The 26371-nt window shown below is 45.0% G+C and overlaps 1 protein-coding gene across 5 annotated transcripts in view; it reads left to right on the top strand.

Moving 5' to 3' along the window:
* Nucleotides 1-26371, top strand: part of LOC129840224 (phospholipid-transporting ATPase IH-like) — an 80557-nt gene that overhangs the window by 28919 nt on the left and 25267 nt on the right. For all 5 annotated transcript variants that reach the window (XM_055907902.1, XM_055907901.1, XM_055907903.1 and 2 more), the window contains exons 2-10: nucleotides 22346-22468; nucleotides 22576-22665; nucleotides 22797-22985; nucleotides 23934-24062; nucleotides 24325-24428; nucleotides 24543-24593; nucleotides 24715-24779; nucleotides 25458-25539; nucleotides 25861-26011. In XM_055907902.1, coding sequence (XP_055763877.1) covers nucleotides 22346-22468; nucleotides 22576-22665; nucleotides 22797-22985; nucleotides 23934-24062; nucleotides 24325-24428; nucleotides 24543-24593; nucleotides 24715-24779; nucleotides 25458-25539; nucleotides 25861-26011 — 984 coding nt within the window. The remainder of the gene's footprint in view (nucleotides 1-22345; nucleotides 22469-22575; nucleotides 22666-22796; nucleotides 22986-23933; nucleotides 24063-24324; nucleotides 24429-24542; nucleotides 24594-24714; nucleotides 24780-25457; nucleotides 25540-25860; nucleotides 26012-26371) is intronic.

The following is a 26371-nucleotide window of genomic DNA, read 5'->3' as shown; positions in this document are numbered from 1 at the left end:
GATGTGTCTGTTACTTGAACTCTGTGAAGCATTTATTTGGGCTGCAATTTCTGAGGCTGGTAACTCTAATGAGCTTATCCTCTGCAGCAGAGGTAACTCTGGGTCTTCCTTTCTTGTGGAGGTCCTCATGAGAGCCAGTTTCATCATGGCGCTTGATGATTTTTGCGACTGCACTTGAAGAAATGTTCAAAGTTCTTGAAATTTTCCATATTGACTGACTTTCATGTTTTAAAGTAATGATGGACTGTCGTTTCTCTTTGCTTATTTGAGCTGTTCTTGCCAGAATATGGACTTGGTCTTTTACCAAATTGGGCTATCTTCTGTAACCACCCCTACCTTGTCACAACACAACTGATCGGCTCAACTGATCGACACATTAAGATGGAAAGAAATTACACAAATGAACTTTTAACGAGGCACAGCTGTTGATTGAAATGCATTCCAGGTGACTACCTCATGAAGCTGGTTGAGAGAATGCAAAGATTGTGCAAAGCTGTCATAAAGGCAAGGGTGTCTATTTGAAGAATCTCAAATATAAAATATATTTCGATTTTTATTTTTTTTACACTTTTTTGGTTACTACATGTAAAATATATTTTGCTTACTACATGATTCCGTATGTGTTATTTCATATGTGTTTTGACGTCTTCACTATTCTATTCTATAATGTAGAAAAATTTAAAAATTAAGAACCCTTGAATGAATATGTGTGTCCAAACTGTGACGCATACAAAGCCCTCCCCTGCCCTCTGTTCGGCAAATCTGGCCACGACTCCATTTTGTTGCTCCCAGCCTATAGACAGAAATGAAAACAGGAAACGCCCGTGCTCAGGTCTGTTCAACGCTGGTCCAACCAATCTGATTCCACGCTTCAAGATTGCTTTGATCACGTGGACTGAGATATGTTCCGGATAGCGTCGAACAACAACATTGATGTATACGCTGATTCGGTGAGCGAGTTTATTAGCAAGTGCATCGGTGATGTTGTACCCACGGCGACTATTAAAACCTTCCCCCAACCAGAAAACGTGGATTGATAGCAGCATTTGCGCAAAACTGAAAGCGCGAACCACTGCTTTTAATCAGGGCAAGGCGACCGGAAACATGACCGAACACAAACAATGTAGCTATTCCCTCTGCAAGGCAATCAAACAAGCTAAGCATCAGTATAGAGACAAAGTAGAGTCGCAATTCAACGGCTCAGACACAAGAGGAATGTGGCAGGGTCTACAGTCAATCACGGACTACAAAAAGAAAACCAGCCCCGTCGCGGACCCCGATGTCTTGCTACTAGACAAACTAAACAGCTTCTTTGCTCGCTTTGAGGACAATACAGTGCCACCGACACGACCTGCTACAAAAACCTGCTGGCTCTCCTTCACCGCGAGTAAAACATTTAAACGTGTTAACCCTCGCAAGGCTGCCGGCCCAGACGGCATCCCTAGCCGCGTCCTCAGAGCATGGCTGGTGTGTTTACGGACATATTCAATCAATCCCTATCCCAGTCTGCTGTTCCCACATGATTTAAGAGGGCCACCATTGTTCCTGTTCCCAAGAAAGCTAAGGTAACTGAGCTAAACAACTATCGCCCCGTAGCACTCACTTCCGTCATCATGAAGTGCTTTGAGAGACTAATCAAGGATCATATCACCTGACACCCTAGATCCACTCCAATTTGCTTACCGCCCCAATAGGTCCACAGACGACGCAATCGTAATCACACTGCATACTGCCCTAACCCATCTGGACAAGAGGAATACCTATGTAAGAATGCTGTTCATCGACTACAGCTCAGCATTTAACACCATAGTACCCTTCAAACTCGTCATTAAGACCCTGGGTCTCGACCCCGCCCTGTGCAACTGGGTCCTGGACTTTCTGACGAGCCGCCCCTAGGTGGTGAGGGTAGGAAACAACATCTCCACCCCGCTGATCCTCAACACTGGGGCCCCACAAGGGTGCATTCTCAGCCCTCTCCTGTACTCCCTGTTCACCCATGACTGCGTGGCCATGCACACCTCCAACTCAATCATCAAGTTTGCAGACGACACTACAGTGGTAGGGCCCTCGGAGTGTGGTGTCAGAAAAATAACCTCTCACTCAACGTTAACATAACAAAGGAGATGATCGTGGACTTCAGGAAACAGCAGAGGGAGCAGCCCCCTATCCACATCGATGGGACAGTAGTGGAGAAGGTGGAAAGTTTTAAGTTCACGGACAAACTGAAATCGTCCACCCACACAGACAGCGTGGTGAAGAAGGCGCCTCTTCAACCTCAGGAAGCTGAAGAAATTTGTCTTACCACCTAAAACACTCACAAACATTTACAGATGCACAATCGAGAGCATCCTGTCGGGCTGTATCACCGCCTGGCACGGCAACTGCTCCGCCCACAACCATAAGGCTCTCCAGACGGTAGTGAGGTCTGCACAACGCATCACCGGGGAAAAACTACCTGCCCTCCAGGACACCTACACCACCGGATGTCACAGGAAGACCAAAAAGATCATGAAGGACAACAACCACCCGAGCCACTGCCTGTTCACCCCACTATCATTCAGAAGGCAAAGTCAGTACAGGTGCATCAAAGCGGGGACCGAGAGACTGAAAAACAGCTTCAAGGCCATCAGACTGTTAAACAGCCATCACTAACATTGAGTGGCTACTGCCAACATACTGACTCAAATCTCTAGCCACTTCATAATAAAAAATTGGATGTATTAAATGTATCACTGGTCACTTTAAACATTGCCACTTTATATAATGTTTAAAATACCCTACATTACTCATCTCATATGTGTATACTGTACTCTATACCATCTACTGCATCGTGCCTATGCCGTTCGGCCATCGCTCATCCATATATTTTAATGTACATATTCTTATTCATTCCTTTACACTTGTGTGTGTATAAGGTAGTTGTTGTGAAATTGTGAGATTACTTGATAGATATTACTGCATGGTCGGAACTAGAAGCACAAGCATTTCGTTACACTCGCATTAACATCTGCTAACCATGTGTATGTGACCAATAAAATTTATTTGATTTGGTACTCTATATCCCATAGAACAGTGGTTCACAAATTGGTGGGTTGGAGTAACCTTAATTGAGTTTGACGGATTACTTTTGGAATGAGATTGTGGACTGGAAACTGGTTAGAAATGTGATTCTGGTTGACTTGGAAGGTCACAGGAAACTACTTCAGATAAACCATATCAAAACAATCATTGCCAATGAATTCACAAAAGGCTTTTGGGAATAGCGTATTCACTATTAGGGAATGGGGCTAAATGTATCCTCCTGCTACTGAACAGTGACAGGAAGTCCTTGGTTATCAAAAGGAAGCGGTGACTGATCTTTTAAAGGGGCGGCCAGCGAGAAGCAAGGAGAAAGTCAATGCGTCCACTAAGTGACGACGACAGAGAAAAGGCGGCCACTTTATGTCTAATAGCAAAAGGTTCTCCATTGATTTTTGTCTCCCCATGTTTTTCCCCTTAACTATAAATACGCTCCCGTCCTGAAACCTGACCCAGCACTAACTATTAAAACCTCTAGAATAGGAGATGTCTAGTATTACATCCGGCTGGATCAGAAGTCGGCCTTAATCATGGGACTTTGATTTTATTAGACGCAGACAGGTCTTGATGCAAAATGTCTTAAAATTCTTAAAGCTTAAATGTAATCAATAAAAGAATGTTGTCGGCTTAGCACTATATAAACGGGTGTCTGTGGCGGAGAGAGAGAGGGGCTGGGCTGGAACAGAGACTCAAATAAGGTTAGAGATGCATTACCTGGGGAGGCGGCATTACAGAACACTGAACTCCTGGGAGGACGATTGAACTGTCATCTACAGTATGATAAAGCGCATAATAAAGCATTACTCTGCCTTCTTAACAACACTATCAGCAAGGCAGGTCCTACAGGCCCTAGTTTTGTCATCCCTGGACTACTGTCCAGTTTGGTCAGGTGACACGAAGGACTTAGGACAATTACAATTGTCCCAGAACAGGGCAGGGCGGCTGGCCCTTAAATGTAGACAGAGAGCTAGCATTAATAATATCCTTGTCAATCTCTCCTGGCTCAAAGTGAAGGAGAGACTGACTTCATCACTACTTGTTTTTGTAAGAGGTGTTGACAAGCTGAATGCACTGAGTTGTCTGTTTAAACTACTAGCACACAGCTCAGACACCCGTGCATACCCCACAAGACATGTCACCAGAGGTCTGTTTAAACTACTAGCACACAGCTCAGACACCCATGCATACCCCACAAGATATGCTACCAGAGGTCTGTTTAAACTACTAGCACACAGCTCAGACACCCATGCATACCCCACAAGATATGCTACCAGAGGTCTGTTTAAACTACTAGCACACAGCTCAGACACCCATGCATACCCCACAAGATATGCTACCAGAGGTCTGTTTAAACTACTAGCACACAGCTCAGACACCCATGCATACCCCACAAGACATGCCACCAGAGGTCTGTTTAAACTACTAGCACACAGCTCAGACACCCATGCATACCCCACAAGACATGCCACCAGAGGTCTGTTTAAACTACTAACACACAGCTCAGACACCCATGCATACCCCACAAGACATGCTACCAGAGGTCTGTTTAAACTACTAGCACACAGCTCAGACACCCATGCATACCCCACAAGACATGCTACCAGAGGTCTGTTTAAACTACTAGCACACAGCTCAGACACCCATGCATACCCCACAAGACATGCTACCAGAGGTCTGTTTAAACTACTGGCACACAGCTCAGACACCCATGCATACCCCACAAGATATGCTACCAGAGGTCTGTTTAAACTACTAGCTCACAGCTCAGACACCCATGCATACCCCACAAGACATGCTACCAGAGGTCTGTTTAAACTACTAGCTCACAGCTCAGACACCCATGCATACCCCACAAGACATGCTACCAGAGGTCTGTTTAAACTACTAGCTCACAGCTCAGACACCCATGCATACCCCACAAGACATGCTACCAGAGGTCTGTTTAAACTACTAGCTCACAGCTCAGACACCCATGCATACCCCACAAGACATGCTACCAGAGGTCTGTTTAAACTACTAGCTCACAGCTCAGACACCCATGCATACCCCACAAGATATGCTACCAGAGGTCTGTTTAAACTACTAGCACACAGCTCAGACACCCATGCATACCCCACAAGACATGCTACCAGAGGTCTGTTTAAACTACTAGCACACAGCTCAGACACCCATGCATACCCCACAAGATATGCTACCAGAGGTCTGTTTAAACTACTAGCACACAGCTCAGACACCCATGCATACCCCACAAGACATGCTACCAGAGGTCTGTTTAAACTACTAACACACAGCTCAGACACCCATGCATACCCCACAAGACATGCTACCAGAGGTCTGTTTAAACTACTAACACACAGCTCAGACACCCATGCATACCCCACAAGACATGCTACCAGAGGTCTGTTTAAACTACTAGCACACAGCTCAGACACCCATGCATACCCCACAAGATATGCTACCAGAGGTCTCTTCACAGTCCCCAAGTCCAGAACAGACTATGGGAGGCGCACAGTACTACATAGAACTATGAATATGTGGAACTCTATTCCACACTGTACACCTTATAGAACAGCTGGACTGTGAAGAGACACACACACACACACAGGCACTGACACGCATACACACACATGATAACATACGCATTATACACACACATACACATGGATTATGTGTTGTAGATATGTGGTAGTAGAGGGCACAGATGTAATGTGTTGTGAAATGTATTGTAATGTTTTTTAAAATTGTATATAACTGCCTTAATTTCACTGGTTCCCAGGAAGAGTAGCTGCTGCCTTGGCAGGAACTAATGGGGACTAATGGGGATCCTTAATAAATACAAATACAAAAGCAATGAGTGGCACTTACAGGGTCAGAGTTCACCCAGACGTAAAGGTTTTCAGATGTTTTTCATACATCCAAGTCTACAGTAAATACCTAAATGTTTCAGACCTCGTGTGAATGAGAAATGACACCATCTAACTCTATTCAAATCTTGATTTTACAAATGAATTTGACCGTGCCAAATTTGATTTAATATTTACCAGCATTATTTAGAGTATCGGTCAGTAACGAACAGGGATATATTGTAAACTGAGCAGACCATGAACAGGCAAATGGAGTGATTAGAAGAGGTCACTAGCGGGCCACGGGGCCTAGTGTGAGAGAACAGAGGAGTGTGTTAGAGCATGAGGAGAGGGCTTGATTAAAACCCAGTGAAGAGACTATACTAGGCCAGTGGTATAATGGCATGCAGTGCTTAAGTTCCAAATGGAATGCTGAAAGAGGTCAGGCTGACCCTGCAGTCAGAGATCTAATCAGTGATTGTTGTGGACTTACTCACCAACGATCCTCTAGTCCAGTGATTCCCAACTCCAGTCCTCCAGTAGCCCCAACAACATACATTTTTGTTGTAGCCCCAGACAAGCAGACCTGATTCAACTCATTGAGGGCCTGATGATTAGTTGATAAGCTGAATAAGGTCTGCGTGTCTGGGGCTCCAATAGAAATGTCTACTGTTGGGGGTACTGGAGATGGGAAACATTGAACTAGAGTATAGTAGGTGAGGAAGCCCACAACAGTCATTGATTTGATCTCTCTGACTGCAGTTAGGCTGACCTCTTTCAGCATTCCATTTGCATAGCATTATACCACTTACTCTGCTAACCAGAATGACCCCTGGTTGGGGATGACCATTTATGGAATTACAAGTATCAATGGTTACTGAATCTGTATTCCTCTCCCACTTGATTCCTCGGTAAGCAAGACCCCCAACTGTCTTAGACCCCCAACTATCTTAGACCCCCAACTATTTTAGACCGCCATCTGTCGTAAGCCCCCAACTGTTGTAGACCCCCAACTGCCCTCATTCCTAGATATGTTCTATGAATCCAGTTTGTTCCTCATTCCATGCTCCTTAGTGGGACTGAGAGGTTCTGTACTGTAGCAACAGTGTTGTCTTCTTTAGAATGGAGGAAGCCCAGCTAGCACATAACGTTCTGAGAACCATACGTTTCTAAGAGCTTGGTGAGAGCCTGGTTGTCCTATAGTTATTTTGCATTAAACCTTCCCAGAATGTTTCCTACAGGTTTCTTCATGATTCTATTAAAAGTAATGTTCTCAAATTGTTCAGAGAACGTTAAGAAGTATCGATCCTCTATGGGAATTTCAGTACTTCAACATAAGGTTGTATTAAAAGTAATGTTCTCAGAATATTAAGAAACAATTCCATAAAAAACAAGAAAACATTAGTAACGCTCAAAGAACGTTGCAGGAATGTTATTTAAAAACATTTACATTCCGTTCTCAGCGTCAACAAAACGATTTGAATCTGTCCTCTATCTTAAGTGATTTTAATGAGTGCGTGTTTCCTTTAAAATAGGGTTTGAATAGTGTAAAATGAACAGCTTTGTATGAGTAAAAAAACACATGGCATGCTAGCTGCATCCTGGTGGAGCAGTGGACTAATTCCATGGATAGAGAATAGAGAACAGAAGATCATAGGTTTGAATCTCACTAACGCCATGCCACAATAAAAATGCATGTGTTTGCATGAATAATGCTTAAGCACATGAATTTCCATGTGTCCTATCTGTGCTGGGAGTTCAAAACCATTAAGCTAGCAGTGCTATTAAAAGTCTTAGAGAAACATGTTCTTAGAACGTTATTTAATTGCCTTCAAATAACCTAGAATTTCTGTTCTCAGATCGTTAATTAAACCTCACAGGAAAACTTTCAGGGAACCATAGATAAACGTTATCAGAACCTCCCTGCAACCTAAAAATGTATGTTCCCAGAACAGGCAAAATTTTCACCTCAGAACGGTAAAAAAAGAAATCAGTTTTAACCGTCAGGAAACTTATGGCTTTGTTCCCACAACTTCTAAGGAACCAAAAGTGCCAGCTGGGAGGAAGCAGATGGGGTGAGAGAGAGAGATGTGTGGGAGAATAGGTCAGGAGGCAGATAGAGAGAGAGATGTGTGGGAGAATAGGTCAGGAGGCAGATGGAGAGAGAGAGATGTAGAGAGAGAGATGTGTGGGAGACGAGGGCAGGAGGCAGACAGAGAGGAGAGGAGTGGGCGAGAAGAGGGCAGGAGGTAGATAGAGAGAGAGAGATGTGTGGGAGATGAGGGCAGGAGGCAGACAGAGAGGAGAGGAGTGAGCGAAAAGAGGGCAGGAGGTAGAAAGAGAAAGAGATGTGTGGGAGAAGAGGGCAGGAGGCAGACAGAGAGGAGAGGAGTGGGCGAGAAGAGGGCAGGCGGTAGATAGAGAGAGAGATGTGTGGGAGAAGAGGGCAGGAGGCAGACAGAGAGGAGAGGAGTGGACGAGAAGAGGGCAGGAGGTAGATAGAGAGAGAGATGTGTGGGAGAAGAGGGCAGGAGGCAGACAGAGAGGAGAGGAGTGGGCGAGAAGAGGGCAGGAGGTAGATAGAGAGAGAGATGTGTGGGAGAAGAGGGCAGGAGGCAGACAGAGAGGAGAGGAGTGGGCGAGAAGAGGGCAGGCGGTAGATAGAGAGAGAGATGTGTGGGAGAAGAGGGCAGGAGGCAGACAGAGAGGAGAGGAGTGGGCGAGAAGAGGGTAGGAGGTAGATAGAGAGAGATGTGTGGGAGAAGAGTGCAGGAGGCAGACAGAGAGGAGAGGAGTGGGCGAGAAGAGGGCAGGAGGTAGATAGAGAGAGAGATGTGTGGGAGAAGAGGGCAGGAGGCAGACAGAGAGGAGAGGAGTGGGCGAGAAGAGGGCAGGAGGTAGCTAGAGAGAGAGATGTGTGGGAGAAGAGGGCAGGAGGCAGACAGAGAGGAGAGGAGTGGGCGAGAAGAGGGTAGGAGGTAGATAGAGAGAGAGATGTGTGGGAGAAGAGGGCAGGAGGCAGACAGAGAGGAGAGGAGTGGGCGAGAAGAGGGCAGGAGGTAGATAGAGAGAGAGAGATGTGTGGGAGAAGAGGGCAGGAGGCAGATAGAGAGGAGTGGGCGAGAAGAGGGCAGGAGGTAGATAGAGAGAGAGAGATGTGTGGGAGAAGAGGGCAGGAGGTAGATAGAGAGGAGAGGAGTGGGCGAGAAGAGGGCAGGAGGTAGATAGAGAGAGAGAGATGTGTGGGAGAAGAGGGCAGGAGGCAGACAGAGAGGAGAGGAGTGGGCGAGAAGAGGGCAGGAGGTAGATAGAGAGAGAGAGATGTGTGGGAGAAGAGGGCAGGAGGTAGATAGAGAGGAGAGGAGTGGGCGAGAAGAGGGCAGGAGGTAGATAGAGAGAGAGAGATGTGTGGGAGAAGAGGGCAGGAGGCAGACAGAGAGGAGAGGAGTGGGCGAGAAGAGGGCAGGAGGTAGATAGAGAGAGAGAGATGTGTGGGAGAAGAGGGCAGGAGGTAGATAGAGAGGAGAGGAGTGGGCGAGAAGAGGGCAGGAGGTAGATAGAGAGAGAGAGATGTGTGGGAGAAGAGGGCAGGAGGTAGATAGAGAGGAGTGGGCGAGAAGAGGGCAGGAGGTAGATAGAGAGGAGAGGAGTGGGCGAGAAGAGGGCAGGCGGTAGATAGAGAGGAGTGGGCGAGAAGAGGGCAGGAGGTAGATAGAGAGGAGAGGAGTGGGCGAGAAGAGGGCAGGCGGTAGATAGAGAGGAGTGGGCGAGAAGAGGGCAGGCGGTAGATAGAGAGGAGAGGAGTGGGCGAGAAGAGGGCAGGAGGTAGATAGAGAGGAGTGGGCGAGAAGAGGGCAGGAGGTAGATAGAGAGGAGAGGAGTGGGCGAGAAGAGGGCAGGAGGTAGATAGAGAGGAGAGGAGTGGGCGAGAAGAGGGCAGGAGGTAGATAGAGAGGAGAGGAGTGGGCGAGAAGAGGGCAGGAGGTAGATAGAGAGGAGAGGAGTGGGCGAGAAGAGGGCAGGAGGTAGATAGAGAGGAGAGGAGTGGGCGAGAAGAGGGCAGGAGGTAGATAGAGAGGAGAGGAGTGGGCGAGAAGAGGGCAGGAGGTAGATAGAGAGGAGTGGGCGAGACGAGAGTGTTGTCAGCATCTCCAGACTCAAGCTAACCAGTCTATCTATATGTGCTCTCTCCTCCTCTCCTCTTCTCTCCTCCATGAGAGCACCAGAACAGACTGTGTACTATCAGCAGACATGCCATGATGATATGCCATGTACAAGAGATAGTGGTCCTGTACCAATACTTAAGGCACTCTTCCCTTCTCCCCCACTTAGTGTTCTAATCACAGATCCCACACCTTACTGGATGGGTGAAAAGAATGTAGAGGAACTCTTATTTTCACCTATCCTGTCATGTTACGTCGGTGTTTACTGGTTCTCTTCAGGCAGGGAGGATGTGCAGTATTTATGCGTGGGCTTGTACCCTTATTAATGTTGCCCCGCCTCATGTTCTAACAGGAACATGAGTTTGTGTCGTTAATGTGCTATTTCTTAGAGGATATATTTTAAAGCCCGGGGAAAAAATCTGTTTTGGAAGAGGGATGTTTTTTAGAATAGAATATAGAATAGATCTTTATCATCCATAAAGTCAATAGGTTCATTTGGTTCTAGTTGTGTGGATGGCTCAATGGCTGCGGTCTGTACCCGTTGTTTCTCTCGTTGAGGGTGACTCCCTTTCCGCTGTCAGGCAGAAAACAATACAGTGTTCATGGTAGAAGCTGCCTTCTCTGCTCCTGAACAATAAACACTCTCTCTCTTTCTCTCTCTCTCCTTCTCTCTCACACACACCCGCTCTTTCTTTCTCTCTCTCGCTCCCTCTCTCTCACACACACCCACTCTTTCTCTCTCTCTCTCCCTCTCTCTCACACACACCCGCTCTTTCTCTCTCTCCCTCTCTCACACACACCCGCTCTTTCTCTCTCTCTCCCTCTCTCGCTCTCACACCCGCTCTTTCTCTCTCCTCTCTCACACACACCCACTCTTTCTCTCTCTCTCTCCTTCTCTCTCACACACACCCACTCTTTCTCTCTTTCTCTCTCTCCTTCTCTCTCACACACACCCGCTCTTTCTCTCTCTCTCTCCCTCTCTCTCACACACACCCGCTCTTTCTCTCTCTCTCTCCCTCTCTCTCACACACACCTGCTCTTTCTCTCTCTCTCTCTCCCTCTCTCTCACACACACCCACTCTTTCTCTCTCTATCTTCTTCTCTCTCACACACCCGCTCTTTCTCTCTCTCTCTCCTTCTCTCTCACACACACCCGCTCTTTCTCTCTCTCTCTCCCTCTCTCTCACACACACCCGCTCTTTCTCTCGTGACTCATCTGAGATGGGGAGTGGTGTGTGTCTGAGAGTGAGCTGAGTGAGCAGGATAAATGTAGGGATTGTGAAAAGGAAAGAGAAAGCAAGAGTGTGAGCTGACCATGAGAGAGAGCGGACCAGCTCTTATCTGGGGAGAGGAGATCCCAGCTGTTCTCAGTCTGCTGCTGATACACACAGAACAGAAGGCTGCTCCTCTCTCCTCTCTCTTCCTCATGCTAGGTCTTCTCTCATCTCTTCTGCTGTTCAGATCACTGAAGCAGGCCAGCTACAGCTGCATCTCAATAGTCTATAGTGGTATCCTCTTCTCCACTCTAAACCCTTTGATTGGTGAACCAGCATCAGGATAATAGAAGACTTTGCCACTATAGACTATTGGGATCTACCCCCAGAATCACCAGTCAAAGGGTACGGAGACTAGAAGAGGGTGTCGCTATAGACTACTGAGATGCACCCTTGGATGGCCTGTTTCAGGACAGATAAGACCAATTTAAACCTCCTTAGGCTCAATGATCCAGAGGTGGAGTCTCCTCCTGTCGTGTCTGAGGTGTGTATAGGACAGGTGAGCTCAAAATAGCTGAGCACTAGTGGGGGTGACCAGAGTAGTCTAGGACACTAGGAGTGCTCAGTGACTTAACCCCGCGAGACACGGCTGGAGACTAGGAGTGCTCAGTGACTTAACTCCGCGAGACACGGCTGGAGACTAGGAGGGCTCAGTGACTTAACCCAGCAAGACACGCCTGGAGACTAGGAGTGCTCAGTGACTTAACCCCACGAGACACGGCTGGAGACTAGGAGTGCTATACGGCTGGAGACTAGGAGTGCTACACGGCTGGAGACTAGGAGTGCTCAGTGACTTAACCCCGCGAGACACGGCTGGAGACTAGGAGTGCTCAGTGACTTAACCCCACGAGACACGGCTGGAGACTAGGAGTGCTCAGTGACTTAACCCCACGAGACACGGCTGGAGACTAGGAGTGCTACACGGCTGGAGACTAGGAGTGCTCAGTGACTTAACCCAGCAAGACACGGCTGGAGACTAGGAGTGCTCAGTGACTTAACCCCGCGAGACACGACTGGAGACTAGGAGTGCTCAGTGACTTAACCCCACGAGACACGGCTGGAGACTAGGAGTGCTACACGGCTGGAGACTAGGAGCGCTCAGTGACTTAACCCCGCGAGACACGGCTGGAGACTAGGAGTGCTACACGGCTGGAGACTAGGAGTGCTCAGTGACTTAACCCAGCAAGAAACGGCTGGAGACTAGGAGTGCTCAGTGACTTAACCCAGCAAGACACGGCTGGAGACTAGGAGTGCTCAGTGACTTAACCCCACGAGACACGGCTGGAGACTAGGAGTGCTCAGTGACTTAACCCCACGAGACACGGCTGGAGACTAGGAGTGCTCAGTGACTTAACACAGCGATACATGGCTGGAAACTAGGGCACGTTGCTAGGGAAAAACAATCCTATTCCCCGGACAGGGATTACCATCACCTCTTTTTATACTGCAGCAGGACATGTGTGTGTGTGTGTAATGTCTGTTTGTCTGGGCAAGGGGAGGTTAGTGTGGTAATGATTTCACTATTCATCCTGTGAATGTTGTTATGACATCCATGCTATCTTTACTCAGGAGAAGATACTAACTCATATCAAACAACAAACCAATCTCAATGAGTTGCCAACAGCAACAAACTGACGCAGAGGCTATAAGCCACTCTAGTAAAGAGAGCAGTGTTGACAGCTGTAGTATAGTAATACTATGGTATATAGACAGCTGTAATGTTGTAATACTATGGTATGGAGACAGCTGTAGTATAGTAATACTATGGTATGGAGACAGCTGTTGTATAGTAATACTACGGTATAGAGGCAGCTGTAGTATAGTAATACTATGGTATATAGACAGCTGTAGTATAGTAATACTATGGTATAGAGACAGCTGTAGTATAGTAATACTATGGTATAGAGACAGCTGTAGTATAGTAATACTATGGTATAGAGACAGCTGTAGTATAGTAATACTATGGTATATAGACAGCTGTAGTATAGTAATACTATGGTATGGAGACAGCTGTAGTATAGTAATACTATGGTATGGAGACAGCTGTTGTATAGTAATACTACGGTATAGAGGCAGCTGTAGTATAGTAATACTATGGTATATAGACAGCTGTAGTGTAGTAATACTATGGTATAGAGACAGCTGTAGTATAGTAATACTATGGTATGGAGACAGCTGTAGTATAGTAATACTATGGTATGGAGACAGCTGTAGTATAGTAATACTATGGTATGGAGACAGCTGTAGTATAGTAATACTATGGTATATAGACAGCTGTAGTATAGTAATACTATGGTATAGAGACAGCTGTAGTATTGTAATACTATGGTATATAGACAGCTGTAGTATTGTAATACTATGGTATAGAGACAGCTGTAATATACTAATACTATGGTATAGAGACAGCTGTAGTATAGTAATACTATGGTATATAGACAGCTGTAGTATAGTAATACTATGGTATAGAGACAGCTGTAGTATAGTAATACTATGGTATAGAGACAGCTGTAGTATAGTAATACTATGGTATAGAGACAGCTGTAGTATAGTAATACTATGGTATATAGACAGCTGTAGTATAGTAATACTATGGTATATAGACAGCTGTAGTATAGTAATACTATGGTATAGAGACAGCTGTAGTATACTAATACTATGGTATAGAGACAGCTGTAGTATAGTAATACTATGGTATAGAGACAGCTGTAGTATACTAATACTATGGTATAGAGACAGCTGTAGTATAGTAATACTATGGTATAGAGACAGCTGTAGTATAGTAATACTATGGTATAGAGACAGCTGTAATATACTAATACTATGGTATAGAGACAGCTGTAGTATAGTAATACTATGGTATAGAGACAGCTGTAGTATACTAATACTATGGTATAGAGACAGCTGTAGTATAGTAATACTATGGTATAGAGACAGCTGTAGTATACTAATACTATGGTATAGAGACAGCTGTAGTATAGTAATACTATGGTATAGAGACAGCTGTAATATACTAATACTATGGTATGGAGACAGCTGTAGTATAGTAATACTATGGTATAGAGACAGCTGTAATATACTAATACTATGGTATGGAGACAGCTGTAGTATAGTAATACTATGGTATAGAGACAGCTGTAGTATAGTAATACTATGGTATGGAGACAGCTGTAGTATAGTAATACTATGGTATGGAGACAGCTGTAGTATAGTAATACTATGGTATGGAGACAGCTGTAGTATAGTAATACTATGGTATGGAGACAGCTGTAATATACTAATACTATGGTATGGAGACAGCTGTAATATACTAATACTATGGTATGGAGACAGCTGTAGTATAGTAATACTATGGTATATAGACAGCTGTAGTATAGTAATACTATGGTATAGAGACAGCTGTAATATACTAATACTATGGTATGGAGACAGCTGTAATATACTAATACTATGGTATGGAGACAGCTGTAGTATAGTAATACTATGGTATAGAGACAGCTGTAATATACTAATACTATGGTATGGAGACAGCTGTAGTATAGTAATACTATGGTATATAGACAGCTGTAGTATAGTAATACTATGGTATGGAGACAGCTGTAGTATAGTAATACTATGGTATGGAGACAGCTGTAGTATAGTAATACTATGGTATATAGACAGCTGTAGTATAGTAATACTATGGTATAGAGACAGCTGTAGTATAGTAATACTATGGTATAGAGACAGCTGTAGTATAGTAATACTATGGTATATAGACAGCTGTAGTATAGTAATACTATGGTATAGAGACAGCTGTAGTATACTAATACTATGGTATGGAGACAGCTGTAGTATAGTAATACTATGGTATATAGACAGCTGTAGTATAGTAATACTATGGTGTAGAGCAGATTGGGAGGTCTGCTGTGAGAGGTTCAGTGGACACACGGCCCCTCACCAGCTGTTATAGAGCCTACAGCATGGGGCTACTAGCCACTTTATTACAGAGAGAGAGGGGGAGAGTAGAGAGAATAGGGAGAGGAAGAGCGAGAGAGGGAGGAGAGAGAATAGAGAGCGAGAGAAAGAGTAGAGAGGGAATGAAAAAGAGAAGGATCTTGTCTGATGACTCGTAGGATCTCAGGTGTTGTCTGTAGTTGTGTGTGTATGTTCTTTGTTCAGTCTTTAGGCTGCAATCCTCTGTGACACAGCTCTTGCTCAGCAGCCAACCAACATAACAGGAGAACTTATTCAGGGATGAGAAAAGTAAGTAATTCACTTTAATACAGAATCTCTGGTAGCGCGTTAGACCCTAGCTAAATACAAACTAACGTGTTGACTTCCGATTGACTATTTCCAAAAAAATAGGGGAAAAAAATATTGAATTCAAATCTGGTTCTATGAATGAAATCATGTAGGGCACTAGGGCTGAACGTTTTATAAGAGAGATACACTGCCCAGGACAAGATAAGTAAAAAGGTTACGTTTTGTTACAGTACATTGATGCAACAAAGATACTGTATGATGAAACTGTAAGCCCGATTGTCCCTGTGCCACTTAGAAGACACTTTTATCCAAAGTGACTTCCAGTCATGCGTGCAGACATTTCTATGATTGGGTGGTCCCGGGAATCAAACCCACTACCCTGGTGTTACAAACGCGATGCTCTGCCAACTGAACTACAAAGGACAAACTAATTAACAAGAGCTAACGGATGTTTAATCTTTTTGGCCGATATACCACAGTGCCCTCTGTGGGTAAAAATAATATCTAAAGAGAGGTTAGCCTGTACTCGCCCACTTACATAACCGCTAGCTAAAGATGCTAATGCTACACATGTTGGCTCAATGTAATCCCTGTATAATCAAATCAAATGTATTTATATAGCCCTTCTTACATCAGCTGATATCTCAAAGTGCTGTACAGAAACCCAGCCTAAAACCCCAAATAGCAAGCAATGCAGGTGTAGAAGCACGGTGGCTAGGAAGAAACCAAAACCTAGGAAGAAACCTAGAGAGGAACCAGTCTATGAGGGGTGGCCAGTCCTCTTCTGGCTGTGCCGGGTGGAGATTATAACAGAACATGGCCAAGATGTTCAAGTGTTCATAAATGACCAGCATGGTCTATTAATAAAAATCACAGTAGTTGTCGAGGGTGCAACAAGTCAGCGCCTCGTGAGTAAATGTCAGTTGGCTTTTCATAGCCGATCATTAAGAGTATCTCTACCGCTCCTGCTGTCTCTAGAGAGTTGAAAACAGCAGGTCTGGGATAGGTAGCACGTCCGGTGAACAGGTCAGTGTTCCATAGCCACAGGCAGAACAGTTGAAACTGGAGCAGCAGCATGGCCAGGTGGACTGGGAACAGCAAGGAGTCATCATGCCAGGTAGTCCTGAGGCATGGTCCTAGGGCTCAGGTCCTCCAAGAGAGAGAAAGAAGAGAGAATTAGAGAGAGCATACTTAAATTCACACAGGACACCGAATAAGACAGGAGAAGTACTCCAGATATAACAGACTGACCCTAGCCCCCCGACACTGTCACGACTTCTGCCGAAGTTGTTGCCTCTCTTTGTTCGGGCGGTGTTCGGCGGTCGACGTCACCGGTCTTCTAGCCATCATCGATCCATTTTCCATTGGTTTTGTCTTGTCTTCCCACACACCTGTTTTCAATCCCATCCATTACCTCTGGTGTATTTAACCCTCTGTTTCCCCTCATGTCTTTGTCAGAGATCCTGTCAGAGTCGTGTGTATAGGTGGCAGGGAAGTCAGGCGCAGGAGAGTCAAACGGAGTGTAAAATGGAGTCTTTTAATGAATGTCCAAATACATGCTCCATAACACTAATAAGAAACGAACATAAACAAATATGGGTACGAAGACCCGTCGCGCACCTATACACATAAAAAACAATACTAACAAGAAAAAATCTCTGACAAAGACATGACAGGCAGGATATAACCCCACCCACTTTGCCAAAGCACAGCCCCCACACCACTAGAGGGATATCTTCAACCACCAACTTACCATCCTGAGACAAGGCCAAGTATAGCCCACAAAGATCTCCGCCACGGCACAACCCAAGGGGGGGCGCCAACCCAGAAAGGTAGATCACGTCAGTGACTCAACCCACTCAAGTGACGCACCCCTCCTAGGGACGGCATATAAGAGCACCAGTAAGCCAGTGACTCAGCCCCTGTAATAGGGTTAGAGGCAGAGAATCCCAGTGGAGAGAGGGGAACCAGGTTTAATTTTGATTTATACAGACTAGTCACATTTTAGGTTTTGACGTTATTATACCATGTGGGTGTTGGGAAGGATTTTTAACAGGAAGCCAGTGTAGGGAGGCTAGCACTGGAGTAATATGATCAAATGTTGGGGTTCTAGTCAGGATTCTAACAGCCGTATTTAGCACCAACTGAAGTTTATTTAGTGCTTTTACCTAGAAGTAACAAAAGCATGGATTAATTTTTCTGCATCATTTTTGGACAGAAAGTTTCAGATTTTTGCAATGTTACGTAGATGGAAAAAAGCTGTCCTTGAAACAGTCTTGATATGTTTGTCAAAAGAGAGATCAGGGTCCAGAGTAACGCCGAGGTCCTTCACAGTTTTATTTGAGACGACTGTACAACCATCAAGATTAATTGTCAGATTCAACAGAAGATCTTTGTTTCTTGGGACCTAGAACAAGCATCTCTGTTTTGTCCGAGTTTAAAAGTAGAAAGATTGCAGCCATCCACTTCCTTATGTCTGAAACACAGGCTTCTAGCGAGGGCAATTTTGGGGCTTCACCATGTTTCATTGAAATGCACAGCTGTGTGTCATCCGCATAGCAGTGAAAGTTAACATTATGTTTTCGAATGACATCCCCAAGAGGTAAAATATATAGTGAAAACAATAGTGGTCCTAAAACAGAACCTTGAGGAACACCGAAATTTACAGTTGATTTGTCTTAGGACAAACCATTCACAGAGACAAACTGATATCAAACTGATAACTGATATAGGCCGATAGTTTTTTATATCTTCTGGGTCAAGGTTTGGCTTTTTCAAGAGAGGCTTTATTACTGCCACTTTTAGTGAGTATGGTACACATCCGGTGGATAGAGAGCCGTTTATTATGTTCAACATAAGAGGGCCAAGCACAGGAAGCAGCTCTTTCAGTAGTTTAGTTGGAATAGGGTCCAGTATGCAGCTTGAAGGTTTAGAGGCCATGATTATTTTCATCATTGTGTCAAGAGATATAGTACTAAAACACTTGACTGTCTCTCTTGATCCTAGGTCCTGGCAGAGTTGTGCAGACTCAGGACAAATGAGCTCTGGAGGAATACGCAGATTTAAAGAGGAGTCCGTAATTTGCTTTCTAATGATCATGATCTTGAATTTATTATTGCTGAAGTGAAAGCCATCCTCTCTTGGGGAATACTGCTTTTTAGTTAGCTTTTCGACAGTATCAAAAATAAATTTCGGATTGTTCTTACTTTCCTCAATTAAGTTGGAAAAATAGGTTTATCGAGCAGCAGTGAGGGCTCTTCGATACTGCACGGTACTGTCTTTCCAAGCTAGTCGGAAGACTTCCAGTTTGGTGTGGTGCCATTTCCGTTCCAATTTTCTGGAAGCTTGCTTCAGAGCTCAGAGCTTCTTTATACCAGGGAGCTAGTTTCTTATGACAAATGTTTTTAGTTTTTAGGGGTGCAACTGCATCTAGGGTATTGCGCAAGGTTAAATTGAGTTCCTCAGTTTGGTGGTTAACTGATTTTTGTCCTGTGACGTCCTTGGGTAGGCAGAGGGAGTCTGGAAGGGCATCAAGGTATCTTTGGGTTTTCTGAGAATTAATAGCACGACTTTTGATGCTCCTTGGTTGGGGTCTGAGCAGATTATTTGTTGCGATTGCAAACGTAATAAAATGGTGGTCCGATAGTACAGGATTATGAGGAAAAACATTAAGATCCACATTTATTCTATGGGACAAAACTAGGTCCAGAGTATGACTGTGACGGTGAGTAGGTCCAGAGACGTGTTGGACAAAACCCACTGAGTCGATGATGGCTCCGAAAGCCTTTTGGAGTGGGTCTGTGGACTTTTCCATGTGAATATTAAAATCACCAAAAATTTGAATATTATCTGCTATGACTACACGGTCCGATAGGAATTCAGGGAACTCAGTGAGGAACGCTGTATATTAAAATCACCATTAAAATAGGCCTGTAAACAGTACCTATAAAAAGGGATTGTGTAGGCTGCATAGATTTCATGACTAAAAGCTCAAAAGTCGAAAACGTTGTTTTTTGTTGTTGTTGTAAATTGAAATTTGCTATCGTGAATGTTAGCAACACCTCCGCCTTTGCGGGATGCACGGGGGATATGGATGGGTGGACCCGTGGTGCGGTAGGGGCATTCTGAGCGCAGTTTCACCGGCCATACTAGGAAACCACACTCATCACCTCACACTGGCCTATTATGAACCACAGCTTACCAGAGCCTGGATGGCTGAACACATTTGCTTGACTTACAGGTCATACTGAAAAACCACACTGGCCACTCTGGAACTTTGCGGAATATCCTCACAGTGGAATCAGTTCAAATCAAAAATTGCGACAAACTGACCTTTTTAATAGCTGAGGTTTGATGGATTAGGTATGCAGAGTAGCAACCGTTCAGGTGTTGATAAGATCATTCCCTGCAGCCTCTGTCTGGCTCCAGTGAGTGTGTCTATAGAAACCGTATCTTAGGCTAGGTTGACTATCTTAGGCTAGGTCGAACTGTATCTTAGGCTAGGTCGAACTGTATCTTAGGCTAGGTCGAACTGTATCTTAGGCTAGGTCGAACTGTATCTTAGGCTGGGTCGAACTGTATCTTAGGCTGGGTCGAACTGTATCTTAGGCTATGTTGACTGTATCTTAGGCTAGGTCGGACTGCATCATAGGCTAGGTCGGACTGCATCTTAGGCTAGGTCGGACTGCATCTTAGGCTAGGTAGACTGTATCTTAGGCTAGGTCGGACTGTATCTTAGGCTAGGTCGGACTGTATCTTAGGCTAGGTCGGACTGTATCTTAGGCTAGGTCGGACTGTATCTTAGGCTAGGTCGGACTGTATCTTAGGCTAGGTCGACTGTATCTTAGGCTAGGTCGGACTGCATCTTAGGCTAGGTCGGACTGCATCTTAGGCTAGGTCGGACTGTATCTTAGGCTAGGTCGGACTGTATCTTAGGCTAGGTCGGACTGTATCTTAGGCTAGGTCGGACTGTATCTTAGGCTAGGTCGGACTGTATCTTAGGCTAGGTCGGACTGTATCTTAGGCTAGGTCGGACTGTATCTTAGGCTAGGTCGGACTGTATCTTAGGCTAGGTCGGACTGCATCTTAGGCTAGGTCGGACTGCATCTTAGGCTAGGTTGACTGTACCTTAGGCTAGGTTGACTGTACCTTAGGCTAGGTTGACTGTACCTTAGGCTAGGTTGACTTTACCTTAGGCTAGGTTGACTGTATCTTAGGCTTGGTTGACTGTATCTTAGGCTAGGTTGACTGTATCTTAGGCTAGGTTTTACTGTCTTGGGCTAGGTTTTACTGTCTTGGGCTAGGTTTTACTGTCTTGGGCTAGGTTTTACTGTCTTGGGCTAGGTTTTACTGTCTTGTGCTAGGTTTGACTGTCTTGGGCTAGGTTGACTGTCTTGGGCTAGGTTTGACTGTCTTGGGCTAGGTTTGACTGTCTTGGGCTAGGTTTGACTGTCTTGGGCTAGGTTTGACTGTCTTGGGCTAGGTTGACTGTCTTGGGCTAGGTTGACTGTCTTGGGCTAGGTTGAGGAGTGATATTGCCACTATGGTGCATTTGTAAGAATACAGAAATGATGGTTGAAGACAAGGTTTCCAGTTCAGGGTATTTATTAACTAATTAAAAAAGGCACCGCAAACAGACACAGGAGCACATGGGGGGTAGGATGGCGATATGGAATGGCTTGAAAGGCCGGTAGGTAAGGTTTTGGTCTGGAGGGAATACGAAGGGGACACGGATACAACACATTCACATACAAGACAAAGTGTCAGAACTAAGGAGATATACAAAGTATAACATGCTAACCAAACAAAGGACATGACCAATATCTATGGAACTCAGTATATACACTATATTCAGACAAAGGAGGTATTCTAAGGAGAGTATAGCATTATATAAATGCTCTGATTGGCAATAAACAGTCAGGCTAGAAAGTTAGTGTTAGAACGCCCCGAACGGGAATGCAGTCCATGGAATGCAGTCAATGCTAACCCGGTTCACTTGGGGCATGCCCGGGGGATTAATCAAATCCCCTCAGTGTCTCTCTGTCTGGGCTTGTCCAGCTTCTTGAGCTAGCTCACTGGTGATAAACAGACATGGGCAAACATGTAGCACTCTACTGGACGCAACCCATTTAGTTACTTAAGGCTCAGCGAGTAAGGAAATTACTTTAAGATGATATTATATTATATTTGATTTCCCTCTTTTTATATTTGATTCTGTTTGATCAGATTCTATTATATTTGACTATTCCAGACAGGTGTCGAATCAGTGGGTTGACCTTCCTATGGTGTTGTGGTGTGTGTTTGTATATAGGCATGTGTCATAGTAATTGTTGAATGGGAGAGTTATTGTGGAAGGCTTGTAGCCAACACTCATTTATCATTCCCCACCCGGTTACATGACTCAGAGCACTTAGTCACTGTTACTGGAGGTCTGTTGTGTTGTGTTTGTTAGGTCGCCAGTTTATTACACTCAACACAGTCATTTATACGGTTTGCGACTGTAATGCTATTGTGTCTGCCAGACTGTCTCTGCATTCTACAACACTAACCATGTTTGGTGAGACAAAGACATGTTGGCTGGAGCAGGAAACAACTGCCTGACAACCAGCCAGGCAAGGAGGCTACATTTGTTGCCCCTGTGTCTTCTCCTGTCCTGTCCTGCCCTGCCCTGATTTGTCCTGTCATGATCTGACCTGACCTGTGTGCTGACCTGGCATTGACCTTTGACGTCTTGACCTCTGTGCAGTGTGCTGGAGAGGAGAACTGGGTGGACACCAGGACGGTGTACATCGGAAACAAGGAGCCCCCACCGGGAGCGGAGGCCTACATTCCCCAGAGGTACCCCGACAACCGCATCATCTCCTCCAAGGTGAGAACCACAACCATGCTACAACCACATTACAACCACGTTACAACCACGTTACAAGCATGTTACAACCATGTTATAACCATTTACTGTTGCTTCCCTTTCCACAGTACACCTTCTGGAATTTTGTTCCGAAGAATTTGTTTGAGCAGTTTAGAAGAATTGCCAATTTCTACTTCCTCATCATATTTCTTGTCCAGGTCAGATCTTGACTGGTAGATTCAATTTGAGTCAATTTAAAGCTTAGTTGGCAAGAAATATAAATCTGGCAAATGCAGAAGTTTCAGTTGACAATAGATCATTCTCTCTTTCTCTCTCTCGCCCTCTTCAGTTGATAATTGACACTCCCACCAGTCCCATCACCAGCGGACTACCTCTCTTCTTTGTCATCACTGTCACGGCCATCAAACAGGGCTATGAGGACTGGCTCAGGCACAAAGCAGACAATGCTATTAACCAGTGTCCTGTGCACGAGGTGCAGCATGGGAAGGTGATCAGGAAACAGAGTCGTAAGCTGAGGGTACGTATCATCCTACAACTGAAAATGACCAGGGATCAAACCTGGGTTCTTTGGATCAGGGGTTGGCAAACTTTCTTGCTTCATGAACTAAAAATATACATTCATTTGGAGTCGCAACCCACCATAAGGGTTGAGCAGAGAAAAAACATAAACAGACCAAAGAATAAGTACAAAATATAATTTTGGCAGCGGAGAGAACATTTTTCAAATATAAAGCTAATTTCCTGCAATTCTACACATTTGGTATATGGAGCTGAGAGAAAGTTGTGCAATTTTTAAGCACATTTCCTGCATATTTTAACATGGCTAATGCTGTGTTCTTATGCTCAAAACATTCTAACACAATCTGTGGGGGCCTCATTGTCTAGTTTTATTTTGTTGATTGTAAGTTCTCAAAGATTCTAGACTATTATAAAAAAGATATATAGGTCCATTATCTTTTCTACACACTTTCTATTTGGTTTTAGTTGTTTACATTTCCAATTTTTTAAGTAAAATGTTTTGCAATGCACAACAAATGTCATCCCGCAACCAAACTGGACCCCCAGTGAACCACAAGTGGGTCCGACCCACAGTTTGGGAACCACTGCTTTAGACAACTCAAGACTGTGTTATCCTATTGAGCTAAAGACATCTCTCTCACGTCTCTACCTTCTAACCCACCCATTCACCCTTCCTTCCTTCCTTCCTTCCTTCCTTCCTTCCTTCCTTCCTTCCTTCCTTCCTTCCTTCCTTCCTTCCTTCCTTCCTTCCTTCCTTCCTTCCTACCTTCCTTCCTTCCTTCCTTCCTTCCTTCCTTCCTTCCTTTCTTTCTTTCTTTCTTTCTTTCTTTCTTTCTTTCTTTCTTTCTTTCTTTCTTTCTTTCTTTCTTTCTTGCTTGCTTGCTTGCTTGCTTGCTTGCTTGCTTTCTTTCTTGCTTTCTTTCTTCCTTCCTTCCCTTTCTCCCAGGTGGGTGATGTGGTGCTGATCAAGGAAGATGAGACGTTCCCCTGTGACCTCATCCTTCTCTCCACCAGTAGGGAGGATGGGACCTGTTTTGTCACTACAGCCAGTCTGGATGGGGAGTCCAGTCACAAGGTAACACTACACTCTGACTGAGAGAGAGGAGGAGGGAGATGGGAGAGGTGGCTGAGGCAGAGATAAAGAAAGAATGGGATAGAGTTGAGGGAGAACAGAAGAGTGAAAGAGAGCGTGGGAGACAGGGGACAGAGAGGAAAGAGTGAGTGAGAGAGAGGGGTGAGTGTGTATGTGAGGGATATAGAGAGATGGAGCGAAATGGAGAGAGAGAGTTTGTATTCTGTTTCATTAGAGCTGTGACTCTCTCCATCCCTCCACAAAGACCTACTATGCTGTGCAGGACACTAAGGCCTTCAACACAGAGGAGGATTTTGATACTCTACAGGCTTCTATTGAATGTGAACAACCACAGCCAGACCTCTACAAGTGAGTGACAACACTGCACACAACACTGCATCCAGACAATCAGTACTGGTTGTATAGAGAAAAACAACGCAAAACACACCAACTTACACATGCATTCCCTCTCTCCTTGGACAGATTCGTGGGCCGAATCAATATTTATTCGGACAGAAACGAGCCCATCGCGAGGTAAATCCATACCTAGGAAATTGACTCCAAATTCAGGAAGTCATTGCTTGTGTGTTTGCACAAAAAAAGAAAAGAAAAAAAGTGTATTCTAACAGAGAAGTGTATTCTGTGTTTGCTTCAGGCCTTTAGGATCTGAGAACCTACTTCTCAGAGGGGCGACACTGAAAAACACACAGCACATATATGGTAAGACACTACACTGGGTGACCTTGTAATGACATCACTAATAGAATCTAAAGACACCACACTGGGTGACCTTGTAATGACATCACTAATAGAATCTAAAGACACCACACTGGGTGACCTTGTAATGACATCACTAATAGAATCTAAAGACACTACACTGGGTGACCTTGTAATGACATCACTAATAGAATCTAAAGACACTACACTGGGTGACCTTGTAATGACACCACTAATAGAATCTAAAATAGATTCCTAGTTTTCATTCATATAATGGGTTTGGAATGTTTAGAGGTTCCACTCCAAATCATTAAGTTCCTGTGTTCACACTGTGGGTTGTATATTGAGACCAGCTGCTGAGGCCTGTACAGACCTGTATGAGTGAGAATATTACACACTGTCAAGCAGGAATGCAGTCAGTACACTGCATGAGGTGACATGACTGCAAGCCAAGTCTTATTATGAAATCAGATGAGTGCGATGGGAGTTGATTTCACAGATAATTGTAGGACACCATGATAGTATTCAATACCGACAGACACTTGTCAGATCTGACTGATATTATTGTCATCAGGGCTGCATCTCAATATTCCAAAGTCGTCCCCTTTCCTAGTCTCTTTCCTTCATCTTCACAGATGTGAAATGTCTTCCCAAGTTGACCCTCTGGTTTGTGTCTCCTAGCTGTTGCCATCTACACTGGCATGGAGACCAAGATGGCGCTCAACTACCAGTCCAAGTCCCAGAAACGCTCTGCAGTGGAGAAGTAAGGCCCACCAACATGTGTTTTCTACTTTATGATGCACGTTTACCATGTTTCCAGACAGGTTCACTTAACGTTGATTGCCATCTAATTGCATCATATCCGTTTCCCCATAAAGACCCGTTCAGATCGTCCACCCTTCCTGAAGACATTCTTATGTAATTTCCTCTGCATCTGTCTCCCCTCCTCTCTGTCACCCCTCCTTTCTGTCATCTCTCCCCCTCCTCTCTGTCACCACTCCTTTCTGTCATCCTTTCTCTCACCCCTCCTCTCTGTCTCTCCCCCCTCTCTGTCTCCCCCCTCCTCTCTGTCTCCCCCCTGCAGGTCAATGAATGCGTATCTGATAGTGTACCTGTGCATCCTGATCAGCAAGGCTCTGATCAACACAGTGCTGAAGTATGTGTGGCAGGCTGACCCGGACAAAGACGAGCCCTTCTACAACCAGAAGACTGACACAGAGAGGCAACGCCATATAGTAGGTTATAAAACTACAATCATTTTTATGCAATAGCTGATGTTTTTTTCACCTCTCACTTTCCCTTTCTCTCTCTCCCTGTCACCTCTGACTGTCCCTCCTCCCCCCTCTCCCTCCTCATACCTCCCTCCCTCCTCTCTCTCTCCCTGTCACCTCTGACTGTCCCTCCTCCCCCCTCTCCCTCCTCATACCTCCCTCCCTCCTCTCTCTCTCCCTGTCACCTCTGACTGTCCCTCCTCCCCCTCCTCCCTCCTCATACCTCCCTCCCTCCTCTCTCTCTCCCTGTCACCTCTGACTATCCCTCCTCCCCCCTCTCCCTCCTTATACCTCCCTCCCTCCTCTCTCTTTCCCTGTCACCTT

This window comes from Salvelinus fontinalis, chromosome 41 (assembly GCF_029448725.1).
Source record: "Salvelinus fontinalis isolate EN_2023a chromosome 41, ASM2944872v1, whole genome shotgun sequence".
NCBI lineage: Eukaryota > Metazoa > Chordata > Actinopteri > Salmoniformes > Salmonidae > Salvelinus > Salvelinus fontinalis.
This window is presented reverse-complemented; position numbering and strand designations above follow the sequence as displayed.